This window comes from Rattus rattus, chromosome 4, assembly GCF_011064425.1.
Source record: "Rattus rattus isolate New Zealand chromosome 4, Rrattus_CSIRO_v1, whole genome shotgun sequence".
NCBI lineage: Eukaryota > Metazoa > Chordata > Mammalia > Rodentia > Muridae > Rattus > Rattus rattus.
In genome coordinates this window covers 112,785,542-112,797,846 of record NC_046157.1, presented here as the reverse complement: position 1 = coordinate 112,797,846, position 12,305 = coordinate 112,785,542, and the positions used below count along the sequence as shown (strand labels likewise).

Sequence of the window (12,305 nt, the reverse complement as noted above, 5' to 3'; positions counted from 1 at the left end):
GGGTCAGGCCAGAGTTAGGAGAGCTGGGAGGAAACTGGATTTGAGGAACAGAAAATAGACATGAAGACTCCTTGGTTCTTCCCTGGCTGGCTTGTGGTTCTTCTGTTCCATCTTCCTTCCTCCAAAATGAGGAGCATCAGCTGTATTTTGTCAGAAACCTGGGCCTCCAAGAAGCTGACCCTGTAGGAGACTTAAACTACATGCAAGTCTAGGAACCTGTAGACCAGCAGGGCCCGGGCCCAGACCAGATTTGCTTGGTTCCCAGAAATCAGGGTTCTTTGTAAGAACAAGAGCCAGGCTTGCAGGGACAGAGTGAAGCCCAGGAGGCAGGGTGGGGTCCAGGGAGCTTTTATTCAAGCCCAGCCAGCTGGAGGGCTGGCCTGCTCTTTCCTTCACCCCAGTCAGCACAGGGCTCTGAGGACCCTTAGGGTTCCTTTCCAGCAAGTAACTCCTCAGCTTGTCCTGCTGTTCTTACCTGAGGGTCTCCATTTCTTTGGGCGCTCTGTAGATTGCCTTCAGACCTGTTATACTCAAACTACCTGGCTACCTAGAGCCTCTGCCCCCATCACCTACAGCCCTGAGATGAAACCCCAGCGCCCTGAATGCTGATGGCCTTGTTGTCGCATCTTCCCATCTTCTACTTCCTGTCTGTTGGACCTGGGGGTCCTAACAGTTCACATACCCTGTGACTTGTGTATACTCCCTTCGAGGCTGGGTCCCAAGTCAACCTTAGCCCCAGGCCTCCATTGAAATGCCCAGCCTAAGCAGAAGTAAGGCATGCCAGGGACCCTTCCCACCAGCTCCGCACCCAGCCTGGCTGCTGCTGCTTCTCTTCACCAGGCCTGAATCAGTCATAGGAGCACATGCTAAGTGCTGCATTTCAGCTACTGCCTGCTGCCTGCTGTCTGTCTTTGACCCCTTCAGTCCCTTCTCTTTGTCCTTGCTGGACCTCTTTAGATGACCCAGGCTTAAGTGAACCCAAGGTTACATGCACAGTGTCACAAAACCTGCTTCACTTTCCCCATGCTTGGTCTACCCTATGGTGCATTCCCAGAGAGGCTCCCTGCTGCCTTTGTGGAAAACCCTGGGTTGACCTCCTTTTCTTGGCCACCCTGGCCAGGAGTAAAGAAAGAGCATCTGTCCCAGAGTCAAGTCTCACTGGCTTGGCATGGACCATGATTGGCTAGTCCAGGTCACATGTATTCTGCTGGAGTCAACTCTGTAGACACCACCATGGAACAGTTTGGCCTAAATGTAGGGGACAGGAAGCTAGGCCACTCTTACAAAGGAAGGGGTATGTCCTAGGTACCTAGAAACTTTGGGCTGTGCAGTACGCCCTGTTCTTCTGTCATGGGCTTTGAGAGAAACCAGCTCTCTTTACAGATGGCCATTCCTAGTTATTCCTCGAAGGGCTCCACATGCTCACCCATGCCCTCAGGCCCACACGCTGATAAGCATGCACATGTGTAAGCCTGGACTCTCACACAATCACATACGTAGACTCCTGTAGCTAGAGAGGGCCTGGGCAGAGCTAGACTTTCTGTCTAGATTCCCGTGGGATCAGGGTCTCTGGTCCCAGCTGGAGAAGCAGCTGCCTGTCATCTTACTTGCCCTACCCCCACCCCAGGAACCCAGAGAGAAGGGTGGGCAGGGTGGGACCACTCTCCCGAGGCTTTGCTCATATCCCTGAGGTTCCTCCCTAGGGAGACAGGCCCTGGTTCAACTGTCAGGATAGCAGCACTTCAGCACATGCCCTCAGCCTTCCTGGAGATTATGTCCCACCCCTGCCTCCTGTGCTGAAGCTTCCCAGCTCCCACCCAGTCCTCAGAGCAGAAACAGAAACCCCTTAGGGTCCACTCTCAAAGTTGAGGTGGAACTTACAAGAGGATCCTACTGTGAGAAGGCTCAAACCTCATTTTCTGGGAAGTTAGAACAAGCGCAGGTTCACACTGTGAGGAGATGTTGGGGGTGGAAATAACATATGGGTACATCCTGGGCCTCTCAGATCTTCCAGCACCCTGGGAAGATACCTCCCGCCTCCTGCTCCGGACCCAGCTGGTCCTAAGAGCAACTTTTCATTTAGCGGTTGTTCCCATCAGCTGAGCCGGACATCCTGTTCCTGTCTAGATGCTGCCAGTCTGTCCCCTCTCACCCTAGAGTGGCCTCATCCCTGTTCCATTTTCAGGGCTCCACCCACCCGTATGGCCCATCACTTTCGCTTCGAGAATAGGGTGGCCTAGCCCTACCCAGTGGTGAATCTGGCAGGCTATGCTGTGACGTCTGCTGCCTGGCCTCTTGACCCTGCATCTTCAGGGACTCTGGGCTATGGAGGGTATTATGTCACACGTCTCATTTCCTAGCAGTTAATCATGTGTCCTCATCACTTCCTACTTGCTAGGGCTAGTGGCCAATGCCCTGTCCTGGGCAGAGGCACTCTGGAAGCCAGCTTTTCTTTCAGAACAGATGTCTGCTTGGTTGCTGATCTAGTGCCTGCCATGGACCTGCAGCCGAATGGAGGAGGAGAGCAGTTTGTAAGGTTTGCACATAGAACAGAGAAGAAATAATGTCTTATAGATAAGATAGCAGGTGCAAAGTGCCAGTATCCAGATAAGGCATACTCAGAAACACACATGTCCTTTTGAGGACTCCTGAGATAGTTAGAGCCCTCTTCTCTCCTTGAGCTGAAACTCTTGGCTTGGGCCTGTGAGTAGCCCTACTTGAGGATTATTCAGGATCAATGATGTTGTTGTTGTTTGCCCAACCCCAGGAGGAACACATGAGCCATGTCCTTGGAGCACAGGCCTATGGACCCCATCTACACAGAAATAGCTGGGCCTATGTCCTGTCTTTAGGATATCCAGGGACTTCTGTTCTCACTGTCGTCCCCATTTAGAACAGTTACACACACACACACACACACACACACACACACACACACACACACACACACACACACACACACACACACACACACACACACACACACACACACACTCACACAGTGTTTCCTGATGAAGAGGAAGAACCCAGACATCTGTTTCTTGCTAGACTTTTCCCTCACTGGACATGTTGGGTATCTAGCCAAAGTTGAGCTTACACATATGCCATAGAGACATAGGGTTACCAGGCCTTCTCTGTACATCCCCTCTGTACGTCAGGATGCTGTGATACTGGATTTTAAATTTAATTTTAAAGGGCAAATGAATCATAGTCTACCTCTCGCCACAGGTGGCCTAAGGGTCAGCGCAGCTTCTAGAGCTCATCTTCAGCCAGTGTGCTCATCCGTACCCGGGAGGACCCACATCGAGGCAGGAGTGGCACTTAGTGCAGGATTCTTCTGGGATCGGTTGTCAGGCTGGGCTGGGCCTCTAACCTTGGAGATGAATGCATGTTCCCCAGGGTAGCCACCAGCCGGGGCCCGTGATGTCAGAGGCAGAAACAGGAGATAGTCCTGGCATCCTGGAGCTGCTGAGCAGGTGCAGCCTGGGCCGCAGCAGCATGGCTTAGAGAGTTACCGCCCGTGCGTCTCTCATCCTTCCTCCTCAGTATTCCTGGGCTAGCCTCGGCTCTCCCCAGTTCCTCCTCAGTATTCCTGGCCTAGCCTCAGCTCTCCCCAGTTCCTCCCTACCTAGCAGCTGCCTAGAGCCCGGCTTGACCTGCTTCTAGAGTCTTCTTGCCCATGAGACTGCTGTCCCCTTCTGCCCAGCAGGCTCTGAGGAAAGGGTTCCATTTAAAGACTCCGGGGTAAGACTACATCCTCCGGCATGACCTGAGGTGGGAGAGACTATGCTGCTGCTTTAGAGTTAGAGAGAGTGGCTTCCTGGGAACCCCCTTTTCCCTTCTTCCCTTCGGTGTCAGTAACCCAGCCTCCCCTCCTTGGCATCAGCTAGCAGGGGATTTCCTAAAGGTTGAAGCTCCTGGGAAATGTCCACCCATGTTCCCTTTGTCTCATTTGACAAAATCTTGCAAATGAGTTCCACTTGGCCCATGAGACTTAAGGAGCAGTTGCTGAGATCGGAACTAACTGGAGGATGACGAGAGGTGCTCCCTGCCTGCTGCCTGCTGGGTGTCGTGCCCTGGGATCCTTTCATCCCTGGGTCCTTGTTTTGGAGGAGGGCCAGAATGAGACATGCCACAGAGAGCTTCTGGGAAGAGCCCTGCCACCAGACTCTGGGGAGAGACCCAGGAAGTGGAAGCAAAGGCCTTGCTGGCAATGTGACCCAGGGACATACTGCCTTAGCTTGTCAGTACTGAGCCCAGGCACGCCCTGTTCTTCCTCCTCTGCCTCTGACCTCTGAGTCCTTGGCTAAGATTTCCCGATCTCTTTCCCATTGTGGTTTCCCAGCCTGGATCCATGTTCTTGCAGCAGGGGCCGGGCTCCTAAGCTGACTGAGGCCCTGCTGCTCCAGGCGAGGTTTGAGGCCTGGGCATCACAGCCCCACTGTCATGGAGGGGAGTAGTTATACCTCCCACCCTGGGTACACACACACACATGCACACAAACTGATAGGACCTCCCATGGAATTGGAGGAAGACCAGTTGTGTCCCTAAAGGTAGAGAGACAAAGCCCATGTCCACACCTCTGGCCACTGCTTCCTGCTAAGTCTCTGTAGTGGCAGCTGGGACAGAACAGGTAACTGGGACAGGAAAATGTAGCTCTCTACTCTGGCTGTTCACTTCACATACATCCTGCTCCTACTCTATATCCCTAACCACCTCGGGGGTCCCCAGGTAGTGACATTTAGAGGAAGGGTCTAAGGTTCTGCCTGCTCTAGGCTCAGAGCAGCCCCTAGCTCCTGCTAACGATTGGCTTCCCTGACTGACACAGAGGAACCAGCCACTCTGCCTCCACAAGTGAGACCTTCACCTGCATGTCCTGAGGAAGTAAGGGGAGACAAAGGCTAGACATGGCCGTGTCCACACTGAAAGCTGGCTTTGTTTGTTAGTTTGGTTTCTTTGTGTAGCCCTGGCTGTCCTGGAACTCACTCGGTAGATCAGACTGGCCTGCCTCTGCCTCCCCAGTGCTCGGGCATTAAAGATGTGAGTCACAAACGCCCAGCTTTTAGTTGTTTGTTTGTTTGTTTGTGTTGACAGAGTCTTAAGTAGCCCAGGTTTGCCTAAAACTTATTATGTATTGGAAGCTGAACTCAACTTGCTCCTTCACCTACCCAGTGCTAGGATTATACACATAGCAGGAGTTTGTTTCCTTAAGACAGGCTCTCACTGTGTAGTCCTTGGCTCGGCCTCTCAAATGTGCTCAAAGGCATGAGCCACTCTACTCTTGTTTTAGCAGGATTAAGGATGGAACTGAGAATCTTACCTTTGCCAGACCAGGGTTCTAGCACTGAGCAACACCCCAAGGCCAGACCTCCCCCTCCCTCCCAGCAGGGGACCCAAGCATCTGCCTGTCCTGAGTTGGAGTCCTGAGCCTTCCAAGTCAGAGTCTGTTAAAGGGCCTGCTCTTGTAAGGGGAAAACACAGCAAGCCCAAGACTGGTGTGCGTTTGGACTTTTACTTTGGAGAAACAGCTTAGAGAATTTGGCGAACACCCTATCCCTCCTCCCCCAACAAGACCAAACACACAAACACACCTCAGAGTAGTTAATCTGCGGTTTCCCTAGAAGATAAAGTTATGGGAATCAGCAGTGAGGACTGTTGTGAAACTGAGCTGTGCACTGCTTGCTTTTCCTAGTGAACCCCATGCACAGGGCACTTAGCTGGTAGCCTTTCCTCCAGGACATGCCTGGGAGCCCACAGCCTGCCCTCCAAGCCTCCGCCCGCTCCGGGTAGCTAAGCCCCGCCACCCAGATCATGCACAGGCCTCCATAGTTGAACTCTGGGTGGGTCAGTCTGGGTAGGGTGGGGTATGCCGGAGAAAGGCATTTACAAGAGAAAGGTCTGAGAGGTGAGGAGACACTAGATCCTCCCCCTCTGCTGCTGTAGTCATCTGAGGTCTCTGGAGCTGGGATGGTACCCAGTCCTCCAAGACTAGGCCTGCCCCCAGCCCCACCACCCCCAGCCCCTCTGCCCTCGGACGTTCTCGGGCATCCTCTCCTGCTTCTCACCTTGATGCTTTGTTGTCACTAAGGGGCCTTAACTTCTTTCCAAGGCCATGTTCCTTTCTTATTCTTAACCCTGTTAGGCTCAATTAAAGTAGTCAGGGTCCCACTAAAAAAAACTTCCACAAATTCAGTTGTGTCTGATTCTATCAGTGAAATCTGTTATACAGATTTTACTCCAGTCCAGCCCTGAACTTACTGTGTAGCTAAGGATGACTTTGAACTTCTGATCCTCTAAGGCGTGCTGGGATTACAGGCATGTGACACCAGGCCCAGGTTTAGGGTGGCAGGAATTGTCCCTGAGGTCCCCTGCATGCTAGGCAAGCACTGTACTAAATGAGTTATATCCCTAGTCGCCAGAAGTAGCCACTTAAAAAATATTTTTATTATTTATTTAACATATTTTTATTTTAAAAATTAAAATACAATTACATCCCCTCTTTCTTTCTGTCCTTCCCTGTACTGCCCACCACCTTGCTCCCAATATCGTGATCTCTTTTTCTTTGTTTACTTATATAGGTTATAGTGCGTGTGTGTGTGTGTGTGTGCGTGTGTGTGTGTGTGTGTGTGTGTGTGTGTGTGTGTGTGTGTGTGTTGGGGTGGGGAATGTCCACATGAGTAGAGTACATGTGCTCAAGGAGGCTAAAGGCATCGGAATCTCCTGGAGCTGGAGTTATAGGTGTGAACCTTCTACCTGGGGTGCTGGCCGCTGCCATCTCTCTATCCACCCCCCACCCCCTCCACCCCGTATTCATAGCTGAGGGAAAAGGAGGATGTGGGCTGAGGATGCAGCTCATGGAAGAGTGTGTGCTTTACATATGTAAGCTGAGTTTAGTTTCTAGTGCAAACAGACAGACAGACACGACTTGCTATACAGAGGACAGCAATAGGAATATAAAAGACACACCTCTAATCAGCCATCAACAACCCAGTGCTCCTCAGCTCCTCACCCTCTCTGCTGCCAGCCCCACCCCCAAGCCATGCCCTCCCTCACCCAATTCCAGCCCTGCGGGCTACCTGGCTGACCAGCCCTGCCCCCTCCCTATGCCTGCCTGCCTCTAGCATCAGCCCTCAGGATCTGTCTGGTGTTGTAATCTCCTGCCTCTGCCCCCTTAGGGCCATTTTTTGCCTCAAATCCTGTCCTTTTGAGGCCCACTCTGGCTTAGTCACTTCCTCTCTGAGGCCCCCACCACAATCTGTCCAGAGTCAGAAGGACTCATTCCCTCTCTAGTCTACTGGGAAGCTGAGATTTGGTATTTGTTAAGCAAATCATTCAATGCCTCCCAAAGCTCCTTGCTCTGAATGAAACTGCTTTATAAGTTGACTTAGACAGTTGGGGTGCACAGGCCTGAGGCTATAGAACAAAGGGGGTCTACTGAGGACTCCGGGGGCAGCCCAGAGGAGGTGGCAGCAGTGGGCAGGAGCCCAGTTTGAGAAACTTGGCTATTGCCTCCCCCGTGATGGCCCTCCTGGAGGCCCACGCTTGTTGGCTTTGTTTCTTTTGGACCTGTCACGTGTAGAACTCCTCACTGCCACCTAGTAGGTCTATCTGCAGAGTCAGGCCCCCAAGAGGCTTTGGCTCTTCTGCTGGTCTGAAGCAAGGCAAGGACTGCTGCTGGGCACCCGGTGGCATTTCTCCACAGGGAATATTTGGTCTCAAGAAGTTAGTCCAGCAACCAGAGCTTCCAGGGACTAAGCCACTACCTAAAGACTATACATGGACTGACCCTGGACTCTGACCTCATAGGTAGCAATGAATATCCTAGTAAGAGCACAAGTGGAAGGGGAAGCCCTGGGTCCTGCTAAGACTGAACCCCCAGTGAACTAGATTGTTGGGGGGAGGGCGGCAATGGGGGGAGGATGGGGAGGGGAACACCCATAAAGAAGGGGAGGGGGGAGGGGGATGTTTGCCCGGAAACCGGGAAAGGGAATAACACTCAAAATGTATATAAGAAATATTCAAGTTAATAAAAAAAAAAAAAAAAAAAAAGAAGTTAGTCCATGGCTCCGAGTTGCACACCTCCACAAGTGGGTCTTGGGGAGGGCCCTTGGTCCATGCAAAAAGACTGTTGCAGTCCTTTCTTGGCCGCTGTCTGGTCATCCAAAGGGCAAGGAAGTCATCCAGAAAGGTCCCTGGCGCTTCCTGGTCATCCCAGGGCTTGGCTCTTCCGTCTCCTCACCCCAGGATGGCAGATGTGCCCCAGGCCCAGATGTGCAGCCACTCTCCTTGTCTTAGATGTAAAGGGACAGAGGGGAAGGGCCACAGTGTACCTGCAGACTGTGGTCCACAGTAACAAGAGCAGGCTGCCTGGTGTCAGTAACTCTGTCTATCAGGAACTACACAGTTCATTTACTCTGTATAGCAGGCAGATGTCCCCTAAGTGAATATCTCTGATAGAGATTTCAAGGGCGTCATGGGCTAATCCTTTTCTTATCCAGTAGAATTGGCAACTGTCCTAATTTTCTTCCTCTTTCTGTTGTCTGTGTTCATTGTTGCTGTATTTGTTTCTTTCATTTTTTGAGATTCGGTCTTTGCAGTAGCATTGGCTGTCCTTGAACTTGTAATATGATCTCCTTGCTTTAGCTTCTGAGTTAGGGACTCCAGGTATGGCCTCTCACACATGGCCTTTGATCTCTGAAGTGTCCAGTGGCAACCGTGAGGGCAGCGGACTGAGTGGAGGCAGCATGCTGCACACTGCTCCTACTGGCCTCCCCTCCCTCGCCATCTTCCTGTCTGTCATCAGGACTGACTGTCAAAGGTGCATGTCTAGGTTTGTGCAGGTGCTTATCCGCTGTGAGTCACATTTAAAAGATGGGGACCTAGAGGTGGCATAAGGGATAGTGTCACCTCAGTCCTTGAACACAAGTGTGGATGACTTAGCCAACGGGCTGTGCAGAGGTGGGGAGGGTACAGACCCTCTGGGCTTCTGCTGTTTCTGGAGTCCCAGGATAAGGCATAGGGGGTATGGCTTTCCGAGTGGCAAGGATTCTTTCTTTTTCAGAAGCCATTTGGGGACAGTCATTAATTAGAAGAAATGTGGGTCTTGGGTACATGCTACTGGGACAGTCACAGCTCTGAGACAGTGCTGCCAAGTTCTGCCCATGCAGGCCCTCCTTGAAGATGCTTTCCTAGAAGCTGCTGCTGCTGCTGCTGCTGCTAGGAGGTTGGGATGTTCACAGGCTCAGGAGGAGTCAGGAAAGCATCCTTGTTGTGCTCTCGCTCTCTCTCCCCAGGTCTGCTATCTGTGCCACAGCCTCCTGACACTGGCTGGGGTCGTGGTCAGTAGCCAGGACATTACTCCCGATCAGTGGGTGAGTCTCCCAAGATGCTGGAGCAAGAAAGGCTTGGATGGTCAGTAGCAGCCACCCAGGGTAGAGCCAGCCTTCCCTCAGGAACTGCAGATGAGAGGCCAAGAAAGAAGTGGCGAGGGTTGCCAGGGCCTCCTCCTCCCACCATGTCCCAAAAGCCATTCCCAAGGGATGATGGCCCAGTTCCTAGAAACTGCCCTTCCCACTCCAGCTTCCCAGCAGACACTCAGAGATCCCCTCCTTTCTGACTTAGCTCTCTTCCTTGCCCTGGCCTCTAGATTAAGCCTGGCTATGCCATGCCTCTCCTCCTCTTCCTCCTCCTCCTCAGGGTGAGCTGCAGCTGTTGTGCATGCAGTTGGACCGCCACATCAGCACCCATATCCGGGAGAGCCCCCAGGCCATGCACCGGACCAAACTCAAGGACCTGGCTACCCAGACTTACATCCGCTGGCAGGACTTGCTGGCCCACTGTCAGCCCCAGGTGGTGTCCCATAATCCCCTAGACCTGGGAGGAAAGGGAAGTGGTCAGTGAGCAGGACTTGGCAGATCCAGCAGTACATCCACCCCCACTGCAGCTGCTGGACTCCAAAGGGAGAGGGTGGGATGGGCAAGCATGATGCAGGGTGGGGATGTCTCCCGGGACCTTCATTCCTAATCCAGGACCCAGGGAGGGATGCAGAAGGGAACACGGGGAGGCCTGCTTATTAATAAATGCGAAAAAAAACACAGCCCGGGAGAGCTGAACAGCCAGGAAGGGGCACTCGAGGTAGCAGCTGTTGTCCACCCCCTGTCCACTTGTCCTGTAGACCTCAGATGGCTTCTTGCTGTGTTAAGAGCATTTCCCAGACTGCTCTGTGTTTTTGTTTTTGTTTGTTGGTTGGCTTTTTTTGAAGGAGCACAGGGAGAGTACTTGAACCCAGGGCCTCATGCATGCTAGCATGTGCGCCGTCCCTCCTCCACGTGCCCAGCATCCACTCTCATTTCTGTGGGAGTAATCTCTATCCCTGGAATTGCTTCAGATCATCTAGGTAGTAACATTTTATAGCTAAAGTTTACAGAAGACCTTTTTCTATAGGAACCTGAAGAACATTCATGAAGCAGGGATGGGTAGAAACTCATTTTACAGATGGGCAATCTAGAGGCTCCTGGGTCAATAGCTTGCCCCATCATGCAGGCAGCTTGAGAGAATGTGAGGATGAGGGCTCATAGCCAGCGCCACTCCTTGGCACAGAGCGGCCCCATCTGCACACTCCCTCCACCCCTAATTCTCCAACAAGCAGTGCCTGCTGGGCTGGCCATGAGCTCCCAAGCCCTTAGTGGAGACAGCTGGACTCTGCTCCTCACTTGCCTGTCTCCCTGACTCCTCCCTTACAATTCCCTTTAACCCCTGACTTGAGGCTGACACACTGGCCACAGGCTGTGGCTTGGTGCTCAAATTTCGCAAGTCCCTGAGAAAAAGAAAGCTGGAACTCAGACTTCACCCTGATCCCCAGGAAATGGATCCCACTGGCCTCTGGTGGGAAGCATTGTTTGTCACAAAGAGGAAGCAATTAAAGCTTGACTGAGTCTACATAGACAGCATCTTCCTCCATACTCCGTGGACCTTAGCGTTAGGCAGAGGAGACCCTGGCTGAGCCTTCTAGGCACTGCCTCTTGACCTACTGTGTCTAGACTCTGAGTCTTAAAGGTCTTACAGTACCTGGTATGAAGGAGACCTCTGGGATAGCCTGAGAATGGATGTCATCAGTACAGAGGCCTGTGGATAGAGGGGGTACTGGGGCTGGGCCATTACAGGCTCCTTTCTCTTCTTCACAGGGCCAGTACTTCAGCCCTTGGAAAGACATTTAAAGAGACAAGAGACAAGTGGCCCAAGGCTCTGGAAGAGAACTGTAGGAGAAGAGTGGAGCCAGAGTCAGCCTGGCATGCAGGGAAGCTAGACGACTGCCACTACCCAGCACAGGGTCCTTGTGTCCCTGACCATCCTGCCCATGAGCTCCCTCCCTTGAGGGCCCGGTTGTCTTTTCTCTCCCGAGCCCTCTCTGTTGGCTACTGTCTTTCCCACACCCTGCTTTCTCTGCCCATCTTGAATATGATGTTCATTTGTACAAATTAAAGTGTTGTTTCCAGCATCCGTGGTTCCAGAGTGTTCCTTCCATCCCTACCCTGAGGGCTCATGCCCAGCACCTAGCCTGACAGAAGACTCACCTCTGCTTAATCCAGCCACTACAGGGTTCACCTCAGGTCATGTGACTGGGGCCTAGGACCCACCTCTTGCACTCAAGGACTCAGTGATTCTAGGATTCGTCCACAGTGCAGTGACCAGAATTTCTGGAGCCTGGACACTCTTGGATGAGGAACAATTACCTGGACTCTGTCTGGGTCTACCTCACCCTGCTAGGGACACTATACGGAGAGGATGGTGGATCAGGGCTGCGGTTTTGCTTAATTCAATTTAGAGCTGAGCTCTGAAGCCAACGTCCTAGAGTTAGGAGTAGGGAAAAGACAGCCCTGGATCCTCCTGTTTCTTTCTCTGCCTTGTCTCCAGATCAGTTTCCTGGGCCCTAATCTCTTCTTGCTTATCTCCATGTCCTTGATCTGAACCCCTAGAGGAGTAAGTGGGTCCTTCTGTACCTCTAGCAGCAGTCCGGCCCCCCCCCCCCGCCCTATTTACTTTCTTACTGTCCGCTCCTCTGACAGAATCCATGCTCATCCCCGGGCCCCCTGATACTTAGGATAGGATGAGTTCTACATCAGGTACAAGAGGGAGCCGGACACGGAGGAGGACACTCCTACCACCCTGACTCATGCCCACTTCTCAGTGAGTGAAGGCCCAAGGTTGCTGCATACAATCTTCTCTGTTTAGATGCCCCAGGGTTGGGGTCACACCCCAAGTCAACCCCATATACCAGGCCTGACTGAGACCCAGCTACCCTGCTC

General features: G+C 52.5%; 1 protein-coding gene across 3 annotated transcripts in view; it reads left to right on the top strand.

The window, feature by feature from the left end:
* Positions 1-11,497, top strand: part of Fam178b (family with sequence similarity 178 member B) — an 85,927-nt gene extending 74,430 nt beyond the window's left edge. For all 3 annotated transcript variants that reach the window (XM_032899512.1, XM_032899511.1, XM_032899513.1), the window contains 3 exons: positions 9,294-9,371; positions 9,697-9,849; positions 11,184-11,497. In XM_032899512.1, the coding sequence (XP_032755403.1) occupies positions 9,294-9,371; positions 9,697-9,849; positions 11,184-11,216 (264 nt within the window). In that variant the 3' untranslated portion in view covers positions 11,217-11,497. The remainder of the gene's footprint in view (positions 1-9,293; positions 9,372-9,696; positions 9,850-11,183) is intronic.
* Positions 11,498-12,305: the final 808 nt, after the last annotated feature.